The sequence below is a fragment of the Lampetra fluviatilis genome, chromosome 2 (genome assembly GCF_964198595.1).
Source record: "Lampetra fluviatilis chromosome 2, kcLamFluv1.1, whole genome shotgun sequence".
Taxonomy (NCBI): Eukaryota; Metazoa; Chordata; class Hyperoartia; order Petromyzontiformes; family Petromyzontidae; genus Lampetra; species Lampetra fluviatilis.
In genome coordinates this window covers 9204599-9226309 of record NC_136276.1, presented here as the reverse complement: position 1 = coordinate 9226309, position 21711 = coordinate 9204599, and the positions used below count along the sequence as shown (strand labels likewise).

Below are 21711 nucleotides of genomic sequence, written 5' to 3'. Positions count from 1 at the left end.
CATAGGCGCCGCTCGCTCCGCCCACTGCGCCGGCGCCTCGGAATCGCCGCCTTCCCATTGGTCAAACTCGCCTTCAAGCTCCGCCCCCCCCCCTCCTCACTCATCCGCCGCCCGCCGCCGTCCAATCGCGGTTGAGATCCACGCCTAAGCGCGTTGGGAAATCGGAGCGCATGGCCCAGCCGGAGCCGAGTCCGACATTCCGGCTTTTGTGGCGGTAGCAACAACAACAATGAAAACAACCCCACAGTAATGCAGCCACCACCACAACTACTACTACGAACACCAACCAACGACTAGAATAGCGACCCGCACACGGACACACACGTGCTTATTTGCTTGCTACTTGTGGCGGACGCGAGAGCGCTGCGCCGCGCCGCCGAATCGCGGCCGGGGTTGGGTGGGGGGGGGAGCTCCGCGGAGAGCGTCCAATGCCTGGCGGGGCCGACGGGGACGACGTCGCGTTCATGTTTAAAGCTATGCGTGAGTGGCCTCCCTCGGCCTCTTACACACACACACGCTGCCGGGTGTCACGCCACTGCTGGATGTGGACAGCCCTTTATTGTTGATGCCACTGTACTGGGAGGGAGGGAGGGATGGAGGAGGGCCTTCTCACGACCGCCGCCGTGGTTATTTGCAATGTTCACATTGGGAACGCCGGTCCCAGTGCGGGTCTGGATTGCAGGGCCGTAAAACGAACCGACTGCAGTACAGCTGGATTTTTCTGGCCTGTCCTGCCTTCTGTGGTCCACCGTATTGAAGCTGCAGCTCATCACTACCCGTGTGCGTGGTGGTGGTGGTGGTCACCTATTCAAGCCCCTATGCGGTATAACGAGGCGAGGATCTGGCGAAATTGGGCGCATTCGGCGTGATGTGATCATAGGTCTGTCAGCTTGTGTTTCATGGGATTCCTGGGGTTGGGCACCATGGTGCATTGCCATTTGGGATTAAAATCACGTACAGGTGTACGCATCAGAGGCTACGGGCGAGTTCGTCCACGAATGCAGACAAAAGTGCAATGTGGCACCACACTCGTGTACTGTACTCGCAACCAAAGCCACGTGCACCCCGTTGGTGTACTCGGTTAAAAGTGTAGGCCACGCGAATGTACTCCTAGCTAAAGCCACGTGTTGTTATAAGCACACCCACGTCCGAGCGCCATGTGTACACTTAGTTTAGGTAATGTGCAGTCTTCCACATTACTGTATCGTTACCGAAGGATTTACACTTCACCCATTAGTTAAAAGTTAAGTGTAATTTGTTACACATCCGAGGCCATGCGCAAGTACCCCAATGTAAAATGTACAGATAAAGCCATGTCCATGTACTACAATGATGGACACATACCTAGACCTAGGGGTCATGTGTGAATACGTGGGAGCATGGTGAGGCCATCCAGCAGTAAATTGACCCATGGCTGATGATGGCAGCAAATCTAAATCCATTCGCAAGTCGAGCGTGGATGTAGCAATTCATTTTCAGTCACGTCAAGATATACTTTAAAGCACTTGCAACTGGCCCAGGCGTTTGTAAACACACCGGCCAAAATTCGTGCTATGGGCAATTGCTTTCATGAGTTGTGCGATAACAAACTGTATACAGTACGAGCTAGATTTGTGATGTTGGCGTATTAGCGTGGTTTTTGCCGTGCCATCTCATTGGCTCATTTGAGTTGCTCCAAAAAACAAATGGGCCGGTGAGGAAGAAGCTTTGGGGCTGCAAGATATGGGGCTTAATGCCAACTGAGAATGTAAATAAGCAAAGGAGCGTACACATAGGTGATAAAACATTTTTTTTACTCTGCTAACATTTGCAATTTCCCCACGCATACCAGCCCACAGGCCCTCGGAATGAACCAGGCCCACCAGGCATTTGCCTGGACTGCCCTTTGGCCAGTCCGGGCCTGATAATAGCCTTGTGCAAGTGCAGCATCTAATGTCGTCGACTAATACACAGTATTAACACGGGTCGTGTTTTTGATTTTGTAATTCTTTTGCAGTGGAGAGAGACCCGAACAAGCGGCGTGTCAAGCCAGTGCAGAACCAGCTGCTGGAGGCAGCATTTGGTTACGACAGCTCAGACGACAGCGATTTCAATGTCGATGAGGCGTCAGGTAAATAAAGACTGTGGTCTTGGATAACCTCAATTCACCTTCATGTTCATCTACAATGGAAAATACACATGTAAAGATCACCCCTCCACCACTTACATGTAAAGATCACCCCTCCACCACTTACATTGTTCCAATTTAAAGTCACAGGTCAATAACCTATTTGTATATTTTTTTAATGGCCCATTTGTTTTGTTTCTGGTTTGTTCAACATCATTTGTAGTTGTGTTTTCTGTGTTATCCTAAATATACCATGAGCACATCACGGGTGTAAATTGTAAATAATCGTTTCTGCACAATTGTATTTGTATCGTGTGCATAAATATTGATTTAAATTGAAGAATTTGTGCATTGGTACATGTCTGTTATGAACTGAATGCATATAAAATTAAATGTCTTGGTTAGGTTCTTCTGGTACAGATGGTAGCGATGCAGAAAGTAAAGCTTCTGAAAGCAAAGAAGAAAAAAAAAGCAAAGATTCTGAAAGTGAAGACAGCGAAGAAAATGGCCATGGGAAAGCAAAAGAAGCAGAGGAGGACAAATCCAGCTCCGATTCGGATCAGAAGGAAGTTTCAAGAAAACGTGAATCTGGAGCCAAGGGGAAAGAAAAGGGTGGACGGCAGCAATCGAAGGGGAGTGGTGACGCTGCAAAGGTATGTAATGGGGAAAACAAATTGCCTTGTGCCATCAGTGGTACTTAGCTCTTTTAGACAAGCCTGGAGGCCTAGGCTCTTAAGAGCTTATGGAAGCTACCAATAGAATATTTAGGCAACAATCAATAACGGACATTCGGTTTCAGTGTACGGTGTATGAACACAGAATGGGTTGTATACTGTGTGTTGTCCAACATGATGTCTGGCATTTCGTTCCATGTGCTGGGACCTTTTCCAGTAACGGAAGAACATTCAGTTCCCAAAGAAGCTCCCAGCACGAACTGTTAGCAATGCTGAACACGTAGTTCAGCCTGAAAAGGCAGAGTTATACAGCCCAACCCAAAACCTTACATAAGTATCAGTTTCTTCCATTATAGTAACAATGTATGATGGGATTTTGTATTGTTCTGTAAAAGCACATTCCCTGCATTTCCACGTTTAATCCATTTGAATTAAGTATGAAGCACATACATAATAAACTCACTTCTTGTGGGTGAGGGTGATTCTTGTTAACACTAAAGGACAATGTTCATAATCAACGATTTTTGGGTTTTTTGGGTTTGATTATGAACAATATTGGTCGCGAAAGCCTACGTGTTAAACTGACTAAAGGACAATAATGAGTACCATTGAAAAAGCTGCTCAACGCAAATATTCAACCTGTGGTAGCCATCTTTTTATACCCACAAACCGTTATTGCCAGGCATATTCTTTCACCTGGCTTTTTTAAAGTTGATTGGATGATTGCAAAACCTAACCTCCAGTTTTGGCAGCTTTAAGCCTACTTATAATTTACCACCTGTGCGTCATGTGTTGTTACATGATTGCATACACAATTTAATTTCAATTCATTGTACTGGTAATTCTACAAGTTGTATTGGCTCAAATATGATTCACCTGAATTAGAAATCCCCAGCGCTGCAGGTGTGTAATTATTTACTGTCATTCTGTCATTTGCACAGCACTAGAGAGATGCTGTTATTTCCTTACAGAACATTTGAAATATTTAAACAATTCTTCCTGGGTTTAATACATGCTCACATACTAAGTGCATTTAAAATGTATGCAGTTTGTGCAAGTTGATATAAATACTCACCACATGTTTGAATTATTTCGGTTTTCAAATTATATTCTTATTGGGAAAATGCCATGGTTACTATGTTGTGAGTGTAATGCGAATTGAATACAGAGGGACAATAGCTGTTTAAGGCTGTGTATCACTGGTATTTAGGGATGAGAATCTTGATAATAATTAGCATATATACTGCATATCATGTGATCATGTTTCAAAAACCTTGCAAAGTGTGTTGGTTCAATTTAGTTTGTGGCTTCTATTTTACTAATAGCAGTCATGCCATCAGATACTGTGCTCAGCACAGCAGTAACCAAATTACATTGTATTATAAGGAAAGCACAAAGCATATTTTTGTTTTATGGGCACATTAAATGATTGTGAACAATTAATAGCAAAAAAATGATTTACACACACCGGGAAGATCTGTTTGAAATGCAATAAACCCTCGCCATGTATGTGGCTTCCCATTAGATTCACAGAAGGGCACCAACATTCTGATAACTGTGTCAGGGTTTGATGAATGCTAAATTGTTCATGCAAAGCAACTTTAATTCTGTAGCTGCAATGAACACTGTGGCTCACACACACACACTCTTAATAGTCTACGATGTTTCCAGATGCCATGTAAGAAGACAGGCCTACAGACAATACATATAAATTGTTCAGGACAGCCCTATATTTTAAAGGAAAACTTTTTATTTTCTAATCTTTTACATTTGAAGCAATGTACCTGTGTGTGAATAGTGTCTTCACAAACATAACAATGCAGTGTTTTTTGACATGGAGGTCACATCCTAACCTCTGAAAGGTATCGTAAACTATACATTTCTTCTTTTTGGTTCTTTCGGTAAAGTCACGTAGAAGGGAAATAATAAAATAATAAAAATAAACATAATAAAATACAATTCTCACGACGTTTCGGCCACAACGCAAGCAGCCGTCCTCAGGTGAAGAACAGGTCTGTCTTTCAGACGCTGTCTTTTTGAAAGAACCCAGAAGATGAATCCCTGCAGTCACGAAAGGTTTAAATCGAAATTTATACATTTCTTATGGATGTTGTTGACACTGCTTGCCTATTTCCATGGCCTTTGAAATGATAAAATAATTGATAACCGCTGCTGGTTCAGCAGTTTCACTGCTGGATTATTTTTTCCGCCTGAGGACGGTCGAAACAAAGAGTATGAATTCCTGCAGTCACGAAAGCTTCAAATCAAGGTGGTAAACATTGTTTATTAAGACTATGATAGAAATTGTTCAGTGCAGGTACACGAGTTATTTATGAGAAGTTATATGAGTGTTGGTATTATATGGCACATTGTGAGATCGTTAGAGATTGTATTTGGGTATTTTCGATGTTTTTGTTCTTTTATTTTTAGAAGACCAGCTCTGGGGAGTCGGAAAGCAGTGACAGTGAGAGTGCACCTTCTGCCAAAAACTCGAATGATGATGCACAATCAGCCAAGGATCAAAAAAGAAAGTGGAACTTTCGCCGTAAGCGCAGTACGCCAGCCGTTGTGCTGACAGAGCAGGACCTGGGCAACATGGATGACTATGACAGCGAGGACGACAACGACTGGGACCCCGAGAAAGTTGGCAAACAAGGGGGTGGATCCGAGGTACTTGTACACACGGCTAATGCTAATACTGACATTAATCTATGGTTGTATGCATTGCTTTTAAAATAATATGTACAAAAACAGCCATGTTTCAATCCATTGCTTGATGAAGGCCTCCCCATGCCTTGTTGGTCATGGGGGTTGTTTGACAATTGACCACGCTGGTCAATTTGGGTTGATGAAGTGCAGGGGGGGGTTGGGCGCTTAGAACATGTTCTGATATCACTTGCCACTGATGTTAACCATGTACAGAAATTAAGCTCAGGTATGCAGGTATACAGCGCAGTGCGCTCATCACTGTAATATATAGAAATATTTTGATTTCCAATAGGGGATATCTTAAAAAAAAGAGCAAACAGCCTCGGTTCTTCATTATGTGAAAAAGGTAAATACAATTATTTTACTTAACCTTTTGTTTATTGTCCAATATATAAGAACTAACCACAATTATTTAAAATATGGTTGTTGAATTAATTCATTGTCAAATTATACGACTGTATGGTAGCTGGGATATGAAGTTGTGAAATTGGTTTTATTGTTACAATGGCATAATATTGAATCCTATATGTTTAAAGCCATATATACCTTTCGGTATTATTTCTGTGTCGTAATAAAGTAAGGTGCATGTGCATTTTCTGGTTGAGTGTGTGAATGGATTTTTCTTGTGGTCGACCTGCAGCTTAGCTTTGACATTATAATAATAAATGTGTTTTATGCTCGAACATTTCAAACCCCCTGTGGAACTTTCCAGTCGGAGGGCTCGGACGGCAGTGATGAGAAAGGGCATGGCGGCAACGATGACAGTGAGAGCGGCAACAGCAGCGACAAGGACAGCAAAGGCAGTGATGATGGCAGCGATGACGAGGAGGATGAGGACGGTGATGAGAAGGAGAGTGCAAAGTCAGAAGAGCAGGAGAGTGGCGATGATGTGTCTGGTTCGGAGAGCACGGTGGATAAATCTGTTACCATCGGGGAGCTCATTGAGAAAGTAGCAAAGAAAAGGACCAAAGCTGAAGTAAGGAAATGTTTCCTCAGCAACTGCAGTGGTTGTTTAATTTATGAACCTGATAATATAACACAAATTAACCTATTTTATCTATTATAAAATGTATGAACTCATTAACATTCCCTATTTCAGTTTTTAAATATTTAAATCTGTGGAATGATGTTTTGTTACTGCTTTAATGTTTATGTAGGAGTCTGTGACATCCAGTAAGACCTCTGGAGGCAGGTCTTCACAGAAGATGCAGGAGGTGCTGATCTGCAGCGTGTGTCTTGGTGAGAATAGTGAAGACAGCAACGAGATTGTCCAGTGTGACAACTGTGGAGTCACAGTCCATGAAGGTACGTGTTATATACCAGCACCATGGTGGCCTATGTAAAGTGCCATTGAGTATGTAAAATGTATTTTTATCTTTTGAAGCATCGTGAATATTATCATGCTTACTCTTTGGTTCTTTTGGTAAAGTCACGTAGGTATAACATAAAATAAATAAATCACGATGTTTCGGGTGCAACACAAGCGTCCGTCATCAGGTGGGACAACCACAGCAAGAAACAATTGCTGAAGTGGGAAAAATGGGCTGCTTCAACAAGAGGCCATCTAGGGAAGATAAGGGGGGGAGGAGCCAGGGAGGAGAGACAGGGAGGGTCTCCCTTCCCCCCTTCTCTTGACTATATGGCCTCTTGTTGCAGCAGCCCCTTTTGCCCACTTCAGCAATTGTTTCTTGCTGTGGTTGTCCCACCTGATGACGGACGCTTGTGTTGCGCCCAAAACGTCGTGATTTAATTTATTTTATGTTATACCTACGTGACTTTACCGAAAGAACCAAAGAGTATGGATCCCTGCAGTCACGAAAACTTCAAATTATTATGCTTGTTTACCCATGAAAGCCTCATATAGTCTCATGACTATTATTTAGGAGTCTTTCCAAGTTTTTGCAGGAGGGGCAATGATTGCTATGTATATTCCAATATATTCAATCAGTGTATTAGAATGAAAATAAGATGAAATGTTATCTCATTTTTATTTGGTATTTTCTCAGTTCTCATGGTAGACATCCTGCGTAAGATATCTTTCCTAAAAATACCACTTTTAATATTTTAGATAAAGCTGCCATGCTGAACTTTCTTTGTTACATTTAAGGCATCCACACTGTCCAGCTTTTGGAAACTTTTTTGATTTTGTGCAAACAGGGTGATGTATGAAGCACATGAGCTTGCATGACAGTGATGAAGTGCTGTGCACTGCCGCCTGTTAGAGCATGCGCTGATAGTCACCCGGCCAAGCACACGCGCGCTCCACGTTGCCATGTTGTTGGTTTACTTCTCACTGCTTTAGATAAATCGCTGCACATCACACAACCCAGCACAAAGAATTCAGAAAAAAAATCCAGTTCACTCTTACAAACAAATAACCCCACTGGAATATAAATGTATATTATTCAACCACAATAATGTTTGCAGCTATGTGTGTAATGTGAAAATGAACATACAAGAAAATGACGGCAGTATTTTTAACTTATGATGTGGTGCAGTTTTTTTCACTCACTTTGTAAAAAAGCTAGTGCTTGCGAAACAAGTTAATAATTGATTTGCATGTGTAAAAAATGTAATTTTAAACACGAAGTTGTCATTTGTGTTTTTATAATTTTAGCAATTAAAATATTTTTGTATTTGTAAACACATCTGCCAGATTAGTCAGTGGATGGTGTCTGCTTTTGCGAACATTTCCCTTGTGTTCAGCTTGTTACGGTGTTGATGGCGAGAGCGAGTCCGTGATAAGCTCGACCTCGGATAACTCAACAGAGCCCTGGTTCTGTGATCCGTGCAAAGCCGGCGTTGTGCCCAGCTGTGAGCTCTGCCCTGCCATTGATGGCATCTTCAAGGAGACAGATGCTGGCCGGTGAGTCATGGGTAGTGTGTGGTTAATGAAAAGGGCCTTATGGCATCAGCTTTGAGTGATTTTGGAGAGCTAGCTATGAGTGCTATTGAATCAGTTTTTTTCACACTGTGCTATAATGCTACTTGTTTCCCCTTTTCAGATGGGTTCACGTGGTGTGTGCACTCTACGTTTCTGGCGTAGCATTTGAGGACGTGGAGAGGCTAAGGCCAGTGACTCTCACCGAGATGTCATATGCCAAGTACGGAGCCAAGGTACTGTTGTCATGTGGTATTTATGGTTATGTTGGATTTTTCATTTCTTCCAAATGCTTACAAAATTTACCTTGTATATTACATTTTGATCCACAGCAATCTGCATCTTTGTTGTGTATAATTTACTTAAATAATAACTTAAAATAAAAATACTTGATCAATCACATGTGTTTTTTTGTTTACAAGTTTATTTGTATGCATATATTTTTTTTTATAGGTATGTTGAGCAACAAAGCAAATAACATTGTCTCATTGTAGCAGTGTGTTAGAATGAATACACTATCAGTAATGTTGAATGAACCTTGCTCAGGGATGTAGCTGTTTGTGTGTGTGCTCTGTAATTATTTTAAATTCCTCTATTCACTGAATTCTGATAAAAATGTTACAACAGCCCTTTTTTTAACCTTGCTCACTGATCATTGTGCATAAATAACCTTAAAATATAAAAAGCATAATCTGAACCAAAAAATGTTCGTTCTGGTGACATTTGTCGGCTTTCTGAAAGGCCATACCGTGTCTGCTCCAGTAGTTTGTAATATAATACCAGAAAATGCAATTCAAGGCCAAATTGAAAGCTTTCTGCAAAGTTGGGCATGTTTCATGGCTTTTGTGTCTGCTTCTACACATTCAATTTTGGGGCACAATTTTGAAATGACATTGTTCAGTAGCTCCCTGTCATCGCATGGATATCAAAACAGATGGGTTAGAAAAATATGAAGAAAATCACTTGTTCAGCCTAAAATGTCTACTACATTGGCTCCACATACAATCTGTGGTTTTATGCTTCAGTGAAGCAATCCTATCACAAGTGGAAACTGGGTTGTAAAAAATATATAACAGAATGTTAGAGTTAATGCTCCTAATAAAATCTGATGGAGGAAATGTTTTGGGTATTTATGCACAAAGTGCCTCTTTATGTTTGTGTGCAGTTTTTATGAAATTGTAATTTTAGTTCAGTGCTTTGGAGGTATATGTACTCATAGCATTATACAAACTTTCCCACCTTCAAATTGAATGCCAAATTATGAGTTTTCTCTTATTTAATAAACCTATTAAATGTACTGCATTAAGCATAAAACTAAATAAATGTTTTCAATATGGATAATGATAAGTAGACAATATGACTTCTTCACATCTATCCCTCCATGTAAAAAATTATGCAAATTATACGCATTATTAGCCACACGGCTTTCTGTGCATGTTAATCAGTATTGGTTCAACACAAACTGGACGGATTTTTACATTAAATTTCTCATCAGCAGAGTGAGGCTTGCTTGAAACAATGTTGTTGAACTGCGAGATGTTTATAGGAAAGACCTTCTCTGTTAGACATGGGTCATAGTCAAATGCAAAACTATACAATACAAAATAATCTTTAAGCAGGTCTGTTAACCTACCTATTTTACCTTTAAGCTTACTTGAAAGCACTCTTGGCCTGAATTTCAATGTGGAATAACTGTTGTAATAACACAAGTATTAAACAGTGCAAATTATTTGTTATTATTTTCACATAATAGTTACTGCTTTCACTGCATTTCTATTTTATGATAAGGTTTTGAAATACATTTTTAAAATGTGTTGTATACTATTTGATGGTTTTATTACAGCTGTACATATTATTAAAAGTAATGTTTCTTTATGCACATGTAGCAGGCGAGTAACAATACATCCTGGATTATTATGACTCATCAAACCCAAGTATTTATCAAACACCAGTGCCCTCAATGAAAGGCACTGAGGACTTTTCTGTATCCACCAATCTGAGTTCACAAAACAGATCATGTATGTTTCATGTGTCTTTTGACTGGTTGGTATGTGTGTAATTTGTGTGAATTGATGGGGTAGGGTTCATGTTCAAGTAAATTTTTTAGGTATAGCCCTGTGAGCTATTCGGCTCTTGAATGTGAAGGTACAAAGAGTGCCAGACATAACGTATACCGATGGGCTTGTGGCTGTGCAGGAGTGCATGCTGTGTGAGGAGCGCCTGTTTTCCCGTACCGGAGTGTGCATCAACTGTGATGCGGGGATGTGCCGGAGCTTCTTCCACGTGATGTGTGCCCAGCGCGAAGGTTTGTTGTCGGAGGCTGCTGCAGAAGAGGTGAGACTCATTTTGCTTAGAAACTCTTTACAAGGATGACCATGAGCAGTGGCGGCAATTTTAGGACATTGCAGAGAGGGAATGTGCAAACTAACAAGATAAAAAAAATATTGCATTTACTTGATTGTTGGCTGCTTTCCATGGTTATTAGCGCTGCCCAGTAGAAAAAACGGAGTGAATGTTGACTAATCGTCAATATAAAGCCTACCACTGTTGTATATATTTGCAAAAGAATGTGCGCACATAGTACGTGTATCCATGTAATTTAAATATGAATGTACATGTACATATATGAATACATTAAAATCACTCCGAATGTGTCCAATCTCAAAAGCTAAGCAGAATTTTGAGCCTGGGCTATCTTACAAATTGCAAGGCTACTTTGTAGGGAGGAGCAGTCAGTGGAGCAAAATGTACTGTTATGCTGTAATTCCATGATGCCTGCATTCACCAACCCACACTGACTAGCGGAGTGAAGCATGGTCAGATAAGCCACACGATCTGCTCGGACTGGAGAGGCACTCATCCAGCAGTGGATGCACATGCGCTGTTTATGATGTGCGAAACAAATTAGAAAATGAGAAGTCTACAACCACTTAGTATTTCTATCAGCACAATAAAAATATCACGTTTATTTCCTACTAGCCTTTTGCCGATCCTAGGATGGAAGCTGTAATATTTACGAAAACACTGAGCAGAGTATAATTGTATCTTGTGTAAATTTAATGGCAGTGAATCTTGGACGAAAGTATGTCATCAAACACTTCACTGCATTTCACTGTAGCACTGTATTAATGGCAGTGAATCTGGCACAAAATGAAGTAATAAAACACTTAATTTCATGTCACTGTAGCACTGTATATAGTTGACCTTCAATTTGTTCAAATTCACTGTTCTGATACTTTATTCTCTTCTGCTTTCGGTCGCTGGGGTTGAAATTAATTGGAAATCGATAAAATATCTGGAAAATTACCGAGAAATGTCTATTTTACCATAATGTAGAAGCATAAATTAGACTTACCTTTTGTGTCAAGTGCTGAAGAAATAAATAAAGACACCAAATCCACTTTGTTACTGCGTATAATTATTTATTAGATTCACTTTGAATAAAGAAACGTGACACTTAAAACGAATTTGCGAAGAAAAATAAATCTTCTGCGTGAGTGTAAAAATCCACCCGCTCATGAATATTAATGATGGGGGGAGGGGTGCGGAATGTGGAGTGACGTCAAGCACGTTGCACACAAACAGACATTCTTGGCTCATTATAGTAGTAATTGGGTAACAGTTGGAAATGATTAACATCACCACATACATTTCGAGAATAGATAAAGAGTGTAATCTTATCAATATAACCTCGCAGTGTCAAAAGCTGTGTCTATTAGGTAATTTGAGCATGAGCATTGTGCAGTACCATGATTATATGAAAATTTTTCGAATCATTGTAAAGATATTTGTTATTATAAGCTGACCTGCATGTTGTGGAAGATTGAGTTTATATTTTCAGAGATTACATTCACTTACTTTTCACGTATGTTTTTAGAACAATCGTGACTTTTTTACGTGTTAAACTTTTATGACTGCAAAGTTTTCATTTATATTGTTATTTGTGTATGTACTATGTTTGAATTTTTGATTAATAAAACCCTACAATATCAACATACAAATTTACAGTTTGTTTAAACTACTACATTTATCTAAACATTTGCTACATTAATTAATTGGATTAACAGAATTCCCTCCGCTTTCTGGTAGTTACACGGATTTATAAATACAGTACGTTAATGTAACTGCATGTTTGCTTTTACATTTAGCTGATTCGTAGTCTGCCCACAGGAAATTGCAGACCCATTTTTCGCTCACTGCAAGCAGCACGCCGACCGTATGGACAGGAAGTGGAAGAGAAAGAACTACCTGGCCCTGCAGTCCTTCAGCCGGCAGATCCGCGAGGAGAAGGGAAAGGCTCACCCGGGGGACATGCAGGTTAGTCAGCATTGAAATACGAGCTGCATTGATTCATGCATTGGGGTGTTTGCAGGTACGTTTGACGAATGCGGGGGTGGGATAGTGAGGATGATTGTAATAAGTCGTGATGAGGTCAACGTGGGTTTGCATACGACTACGGATATTTTCAAGGGATGTTTCAACAAGCTTAATATTCGTCAATTTTCTTAGACCTGTAACCGGAACTTTCAGCACACCTCCAATTCGCATCGTAAATGCTACGAGCTTTTTGCAATATTCGGCGCTTCCTTGAGCCGCGCGTTCAGTGCGCTGCTGTCGAACACACTGGTGTGCAATGTGCAGCAGGCACGCATAGATGCAAAGCTGCAGCTGTACCGGGCGCGCTTCGAGCTGGCGAAGGGAACGCGGCCCAGTCCTTGGGTTCCCCGCGAGAAACTGGCGCGCCCACTCACCAGCAGCGCCTCGGCAGTGCGCGCACTCCTGCACAAGGCACAGCTGGCGGGGGTGTCTACGGACATCATGCCGGCCGACACCACGGAGCCCGGCACTGGCGACGGCCGCAGGAAGCAGATCCGCCACCCCACGCTCACAGCCGACTTTGTCACATACTACCTGGGTACCTGCACGCATATCAAACCACAATGCCTCTCTGCCTGATGTGTCCCCCAGTCCCTCGTGTTGGCAGTTATGACTCATTTGGTCCCTGGCCTTTGGCACAAAGACAAGTTTATTTTGTTACATTTCATTACCATCTCTCTACATGTAGCAGATGTGATTCGTTTCAAGATAGAATATCAAGGGAGAAAGACTGACCATACCAATATGTGTATTCGGTTTTCCTCTATTAACCACTCGGCAGACAGGGCTGTGCGGTTGAGTGATTGATGCAATACTGTTTTTTTATCATTGATAAATGTATCCTCAGAGTTGGATAGGCTAAATTAAAAGTAACAATGGGTGTCTGGTGGATTAGAGGTCAGAGTGCTGAGCCTATACTCTTGAGAACCTGGGTTTGAATCCAGGAAGACGTATGAAGTTGAACTGGGTTTCCAAGTGAGTAGATGGTCTCAGTATTATCATCATTTACTGCATAAAAAAAAAAGATAAATGAGTTTTTTTGCACTTGTGGATGAATCACAACTGCTAATATACACCAGTTTGATTGCCATGTCGCAGATATTACTCTGTAGCAGGTTAGATCGCGTTATTTATAAATGTGTCGTAACCCTCCACCACCCAACACGGCCAATCAGCAAAAAAGTGTCACGTTGACAAAAGACAAATAGTTTACTATTTTAGCCCACCGGTGTGTTGAAGAGTGAATCCACAACATTTACAGTTTTTGAGCACGACGTTTCGCTGGTAATTACATCCAGCATCATCGGGCAATTCGCCAGAATTTTGTTTTGGATTCACTCTTCAACACACCGGTGGGCTGAAGTAGTAAATTATTCGTCTTTTGTCAACATGACACTTTTTTGCTGATTGGGCGTGTCGGGTGGTGGAGGGTTACGACACATTCATAAATAACGCGATCTAACCCAAAAACGTTTATTATGAATAATATTGGTCGCGAAAGCCTACGTGTTAAACTGACTCTGTAGCAGGTTGAGTGCAAAAGTGCTCCACCCTCATTTGGATAAAAGGGTCACTTGAAAGGATCCTCCTGTAGTTCTGTGATATCCACTTCTGCAGACTACCTTCTGTTATGAGGGGTTGCACTTTCCTGAGGGAGTACCGATTGTATTCTTTATCTCATGGCAGTATGCCAGTATCACTCTTGAGATAAAATTGTGGTAAAGACGAAACATTTGCAAGTATAGAATTATTTATTTATGTAAGCATTGATGATTAACCTGTGACCAATAACTTTGCTGCTCATGAGAATCATTATTTGAAGTGGTTACCAAGGAAATAGATCCAGAACCTCAGAATGTTTACTCAATACATCTTGGGTTTTTATATGTGCATTTAATTTGTTTTGCTATCTTTGCTGAAGTCGCTTAGATTTGCATCTGCCAGTTGTCATCAAGTGATACATTTGAGCTTGGGATTTTGTATCAGGTGTGGAACAGGAATCTTGGTAGAACAGTGCTTTAAATACAAATCCACATCCTGGAATGGAATAAACATGTTGTACGAATAAAGCCATTAGCATTAATCAATCACATCATACATAAGCAATTTGTCTACGTTTTACTATCTTATATTTTATATAATGCACATTCAGAGTGCTGTATCAGCAAGTGCAAAATAAGCAGGCAAAGAATTAAATGCCGCATATCTTTTAATTATGTTTCTGCAGCCTTTACCGGAAAATATACACTTTCACATCTGCACATCTTGGTGACTTTTATCTGTGCACGTCTGCCTTTCTCATGTCTAGACTTCACTATTATAGTCAACTGCACTGTTTTTTTTACCTTCAAAGTAGGTGCACTTAAACCTCTCACTCAGGCTATACTGGATGAGCAGCCACGATAAACAGTGAGAGATTGGGGAAGCTTGCTATCTGTTTAATCGCTCTAGACCACTGACACCCGTACAGAGTTGATAAATGAAGCCATTAATAGAGTTTGTTTCACTCTGAAGTTATCTTCTTCCTGCACTACACAATATGATCATCCATTACGATGGGCTACTTTATTTATCTCTGGTCATTTTTTATAGACTGCTTGAAATTCTGCTCCCTCCTGTGGGCCTTTTCATTTTGTGTCTCAAAAATATAAACACTATATTACACATGCGCTCAGCGTTATTTTGGAAGGTATTGCAATGCGCATCACGATTTTCACTCTTGTTAATATGGATTATTGAACAAATGTAATGTCAGTTTCCTGCCAGAATGTCAACAAAAAATGTTGTATATTACGATAACTTCTGGAGAAATGTTGAGTTACATGATACAATAGAGTTTAGCAGTTGGCGTTTAAAAAGTAATTATTTTTTGGACTGCATTATTTGCATATTTTTCTACATGTACGTATATCTCTTTCTCCATCAGAGCGGAACATGCAAATGATGCAGATCCAAGAGAATATTTGTGACCAGCGGAAGCTGAAGAATGAGCTGCAGAAGCAAGAGAAATCTCTGCGGACCAGCTATGGTGGGGTACGTCATACAATGCTGCTGCTCTTAGCTCGCAGCATAGAGAAGAACTGTTAAACAATTGATTCACTGTCCTTTTCATAACAATCACGTGTTCATTAGATACTGATAGCTATCATTTGAAATGTAATGCTCTCGTGGTATTTGTTCTGTCAAATGTAGTAATTTGGTTAATTTATTTAAATCCCATTGCGAGTGTATTTGTGAATGTTTTGGTGTCCTCCTACTTCGCAAATTCCACATCGGATCTCTGAACAAAGGAGATGGTTTACTACGTAAATAGTTTTCTCTGGGTATTTAAGCCAATTGTCTCATTGAAGTGGATGTTACATACCCTGTAGCATCATTTAACATCATTTGTGTGTAGGCCATTTAAGGTTTAATCCTAATTTTTTTTTATATAAAAAAAATACTCTACTGTTAAATAAAAACACTGCTGCTAAATAACTATACTAACCCAATTTTCTACTTGTAAAATAATTAATTGCAGTGTATTCTCACGTTGTGAAATAAATCATAATTTTTAAAGATATAATATGCCAAGTAAGTCTACCAATGTGTATCTGCCCTGGGTATTGTTTCCATCAAATGTGTCTAGGCTATTGTAGTGTTGGGCAGTGTGGGAATTCGTTACCATGTGCATTTGACTCAATTTATCCGAGAACATTATTTGATTAAGGCCATGATTATATGCAGTGTGAGACTGCAAAGACACCTTACAAATGCAAGTGTCAGCTCTTTTTGCTGCTTGTAAAGTACATAGGCTTACTTTGTGTGATATCTACACAATATAAAGAACATATGTCCTGCATAGTGTTTTGCAAACATTTAATTTTGAAAACCAGCTGTCTTAAACTCATGTTCTGTTATATTTAGATTGTAATATATCAATATGCTGTATATTAGACTTCCCTGTAATTGTAATTTTTTAAATCCTTAAAAAATTTTTGTGGTGTCCCTTAATTTTTCGTAAGTTGTGCTCTCAGTGTCATCTCATTAGACGAAGAATCCATTTGGATCTCTTCCACAGCAGTGCAGCGCCATGTTACAGAATAGCTGAAGCAAATTGATTTCACAGAGCTACCACTTTAAAAGACCTCTGGTCCACACTGTAGGGGGCAGCGCTTTCCCCATCCACACTGCCACAAAGGGTAATGTTCAGCACATGACAGTCAAATCAATATTTGTCATTCTAAGAGCTGTAATTTAGCAAAGTAAAGTGCAAAAACAAATGAAATCGTTTATTTTTGTGTATGCAGTCATTGGTGCCCGGGCTGAGACTTTTGACTCATTACAGTTGAGAACCTGGTTTAATCACAGGTGGCTCTCTGGATTCGAACAAAATGATTTCTGCAGTACCAGCTCACATCTGAGCCACCCAAAAAAAACCTCTTCACTTTTTCTCTTACAGCTTATGGAGACCTTGGACACCTTGAAGAGTCTGAACAATAAACTCCAGCGAGAAGGGCATACCTTGTGGAGCACCCTAGGGCAGATCACTGGACAGGTTTGCCTAATTAAGCTTAAACACTGGGTGGCTTCTTGTTGTATTGTTCTTGATGAATTCCGGGAGAAACTGTAAGTACCTTGTGTATACAGCATAACTACAATAACCCCCCCCCCTCAAATCGTTGCACCTGATGAGTTAATGATGACGTCACCCTGCTGCTGCTGCTCTATATAAGAACGGGAGACAGAGCAGAGCCTCACCATTCTGGCGAATTGCCCGATGATGCTGGATGCAATTACCAGCGAAACGTCGTACTCAAATTGTGAATGTTGTGGTTTCACGCTTCAACACACCGGTGGGCTAAAGCAGTGAACTATTTGTCTTTTATAAACGTGACACTTTTTTACTGATTGGCCGTGTCGGGTGGTGGAGGGTTACGACACATTTATAAATAACGCGATCTAAACCCAAAAACGTTGATTATGAATAATATTGGTCGCGAAAGCCTACGTGTTAAAATAACTACCTTTTGGCAACCTTTTTAAAATGTGTACATTTAAACACTGCTGAGTGGAAACCATGGTGTGAATTATAAAAATCACAAATATTCCAAATAAAGGGAGGCAAACAATGTTAGACTGGACATATTTACATTCATAGTAATACCTTCGGCAGCATAGTGAATCTATACATTTTTTTATGCCGTTGAAAAGTAATGAAGATCACCGTGAGGACATAAAAATCCATCCCAGAGAATGCGAGCAAAATGAGATGTGCCGGTGATGTATAGGACAGTATCCGTATCTTTAAAGGGAGCCCTTTGTGTTGCCGACCAAGGCCGAATTCAAACAAAAGCTGCTCTGCATGCGGCGTGTGCGCACGTCCCGGATGGCTGAGCAGCTGCGCCCACGTGGGACGCCTCTCGATGCGACTGTGATGGATGTGCCCGCCGAGCCAGCGAGATCGGGTGCAGATTAGCCCTGGTAGCCTGGAGCCTGGCCAAATAAGATAATTTTTCTAATTAACCTTCAGAGTCCACAAGCTTGGCCAGCGTTACCATGCTCGACTCAAAACCACTAACATTCATCTTGTGCAGTGCAGGCTCCAGCCCTTAGGAAATCTATCATGGGTTCAGATAAGGCAGAATGGAGCACACTCACAGTTTTACTTTCGCGATTCATGAAAACTTTGCTCAGATTTCCCTCACCAGAAGTGCGTAGTCAAGATTAATTAGTAACAAAAACTTTTGTCAGTGCAGAATGCAAATGAGAAGGGCTTTACAATTAAGTGGCAGCTTTGAATTTGATCCCACTTTTATGGGATTTTGTTTTGTCATAAATACTTTAAATTTATTATTCAAGTTAATTAATCAAAACCTTGGTGCCCCAGTGTAAAGTACATTATTTGTAAATGTCCTAACAATATATTTATTATATATACATATCTGCAGAAATCCAAGCACTGAATTATTTTCTTACATATCAAACCAATTCTGATAAATGGTAAAAGATGTCACATTCATCAGAATAATTCAAAGCATTAAAATTGGAAATTGTAAGCCATCATTGTGATTGATCATACATTGCATTGTGATATCATTCCTAAAGGACTCCACTTCCATGCGTATGCATGGTCAGTTTACTTGAGTGATAGGTTTGCATTAATACGTCTACTGCTACACATTGAAATGTGGCACAAAATATTGCATTGTAGGCAGCGGTTGAGTGTTGTACACCCAATTTGCATATGTATTCCCAGCTGAGTGCCTTATCTGAAAAATCTTTATAAGAAAGTGATACTAGACAATTCTGTCAAAATGGCAAGTAGTTAAGACGATTCTAAGCTTTTGTATGTTGCTGTTCACAGTTGCGTAGTGTTTAATGTGTCATCGCATTTTTTACTTGCAGAAACTGACGCAGCCTTTAGTACTGCGAGTACTGAGGGAGCAGAAAAGCAGCCTCATGAAATCGGGTCAAGAAGCATCTGTGTCCCTCCCTCAGATTCTGCACAGGTACCTAATATCACAACACTGGAAATAGCCCTTGAGGGTCAGAGAGCTTTCGTGCACCTTGATTTTATATACGTGTTAATCGGCACAGTGAAAATTAGTTCTTGGATTAAATGCACTTGCTACATCTAAACCAAGCAGTTTCAGAATTAATTATTTTTTCAAGTTACATATTCAACATGTTGCATCGATTTACAAGTTGATGGATAAATACTGTTACAGGTTTTTTTGGTGAAAAATGTATTTACTTTGGAATTGAAACAGTAAATGTATGTGTTGCCTGCATGTGCTACCACCTGCCCCAGCTGTGGCATTTGCCAGGAGAGCAGTGACCAGCACCTGCTCACACAGTGTGACACCTGCCAACGCTACTACCATCTGGGCTGCCTGGACCCCCCTCTTACCCGCATGCCACGCCGCAGCAAGAACAGCTACTGGTCAGACAGTGGGACACACTGGCATTCACATTTCTACGATGTTGAAAGAGCTTCTGCTTTTTGCTCCTACATAGAGCTGAGAGAGGCCTTTGCCCCAGCAGTATAAAGTTACAGGCTGATAACAACAAATCCCGTTGTGCCAAATTGCTACACGGCTATGTTTTGACCAATGGCTAATAATAATAACAATAATTGTTTGTGGTTGCTTTGTGAATATAATCCAGTGGCATTATTTTCATGTCTCGTTCAGCACGATGCGAAAGGGTCGGCACGTTCATGCATTATCTCTGATCAGGATGTGACACTTTATAATAAATAACTGCCCAACCACTTAAATTGGAAATCCTTATTCTTTCTAAAGCAAAACATGGTATATAGTTGGGCATCAGGGTGGTGCATATTTTATAAAGAGTAAAAGTGTTTATGCATTATAGGTTGGCAGGGTGGCGCAGTAGCAACACTTGTGCCTCACAGCAAAAATAGCTGACTCCGGCGCCTGTGTGTGGAGTTTGTGTGTTCTCCCCCTGTTCTGGAAAGATTGAATTCGGCCTCTCCGGTTTCCCCCTGAAGGTAAAAAAAACCCCATACAATGTAACTGAAATTGGCCGAATGATTACCTACTAATAACCTAATTGGGATTACGCATAATTACATTGCCCCTACTTAAAAAAAAACTTGGCAGGATCCGCATGAAAATAAGTCTTATGACTCAGTGAGGCCTTTCCTGGGTGAACTATCATAAGAATAAATAGTTACGTCTGTCAAGATGATCTAGTATGAACAAAACTTTAATATAATATAATGTATTGTTTCTATCGGGACTGACTCAATAGAAAAAGTTGACAATTTGTTTAAAGGGTTACACAAAATCTAGAGACCCACTTTAGTGCTAAGAGGGCCAGGCTTGGTGTCCCAGGCTTGGTGTCCCACCCAGCCTTGCCAGGTGAGGTGCTCTGTCCCTAGCAGAGTGACTAAGTGACTGTCCGAGCCCCGCAGTCTCATCGCTGTCTTAAGTTGTACGGCTTCCTCGACTGACCCAAAGGGCTGTGGATTATAATGGCTTCTGCCTTGTTAAACTTCGTTTATTTTTTTGGCTCCGTAAAATAATTTGTACCAACTTGTCCTCTATCTGTTTAATGCCACAATAGTACGTTGGCGCATAACAATTATGCTGTTGGCTGACAATCTGCACAAGTCAGGAAACATTAACGTTTGCAATTATTGAGCATTCGTCTTATCAGAATATAATACCTAATAATTGTTAAAAATACAAAATGTATTAATCACAATTATGACAATATATGTTATTTCCCTTTGCCTCAGGCAATACTAAGCAGAACAATGCTGTAATGTCCTATTTATGATGTTGCAATCATCAATGACACTTGTATTTATTTGACGCACCACAAAATATCACCGAATGTTTTGTATTTTTCATCTTGCGAAGAATGTTTGTTGGACTTTAAATGTCAGCGCATGTGCTTTCACTTTTCTCAATACAGTAGTTTACTCATGCAAACAATTCTCATTAGGGCGGATCTTGACCAGGCTCTTAAAGTGTTAATTAATTTATATTTGTCCTGCCACTTGGAGTCAGTTTGATTGATTATTATTATGGCTTCTTCATAATTGGAAGCACATAGTTTGTGCTAATTATTATTAAATTACATTTTAGCAACCCTACATCAACTCTCTAAGCCAGTGAACTGTAAAAATTTGTGTTACAGATCATGACGTTATGTAAAAATACTTTCCAAATTAATTAAAATATTTTCATACTTGAGTTGATTTTTCTTTATAATATTTCAGTTTTTATGCTCTTTGGTTTTTTCGGTAAAGTCACGTCGGGCGCAACACCAGCGTCCATCATCAGGTGGGAAAGCATGGTCTGCTGCTGAGGCAGACTGTTTAAAAGGTTTGAAATGGGTGTAGCTCAAGGGTGACAAAGAAGTGGCCAGGGCTAGTGATGTTAATGTGAGAAATTAGTATGTAACTGTAAGATAGGAGAGCGGCCTCATCGACGAGGGCATGGAAGTGG

The 21711-nt window shown here is 40.4% G+C and overlaps 1 protein-coding gene across 4 annotated transcripts in view; it reads left to right on the top strand.

The window, feature by feature from the left end:
* Nucleotides 1-122: 122 nt before the first annotated feature.
* PHF14 (PHD finger protein 14) overlaps nucleotides 123-21711 on the top strand; it is a 40781-nt gene continuing 19192 nt past the window's right edge. For 3 of the 4 annotated variants that reach the window (XM_078868203.1, XM_078868186.1, XM_078868176.1), the window contains exons 1-15: nucleotides 149-480; nucleotides 1997-2110; nucleotides 2513-2760; nucleotides 5212-5451; nucleotides 6203-6466; nucleotides 6648-6795; nucleotides 8197-8356; nucleotides 8496-8607; nucleotides 10568-10705; nucleotides 12542-12688; nucleotides 13013-13286; nucleotides 15675-15781; nucleotides 17190-17285; nucleotides 19136-19239; nucleotides 19542-19673. In XM_078868203.1, coding sequence (XP_078724329.1) covers nucleotides 429-480; nucleotides 1997-2110; nucleotides 2513-2760; nucleotides 5212-5451; nucleotides 6203-6466; nucleotides 6648-6795; nucleotides 8197-8356; nucleotides 8496-8607; nucleotides 10568-10705; nucleotides 12542-12688; nucleotides 13013-13286; nucleotides 15675-15781; nucleotides 17190-17285; nucleotides 19136-19239; nucleotides 19542-19673 — 2336 coding nt within the window. In that variant the 5' untranslated portion in view covers nucleotides 149-428. Of the gene's footprint in view, nucleotides 481-1996; nucleotides 2111-2512; nucleotides 2761-5211; nucleotides 5452-6202; nucleotides 6467-6647; nucleotides 6796-8196; nucleotides 8357-8495; nucleotides 8608-10567; nucleotides 10706-12541; nucleotides 12689-13012; nucleotides 13287-15674; nucleotides 15782-17189; nucleotides 17286-19135; nucleotides 19240-19541; nucleotides 19674-21711 lie in introns of all 4 variants that reach the window. The other variant, XM_078868194.1, reaches the window with a different exon arrangement.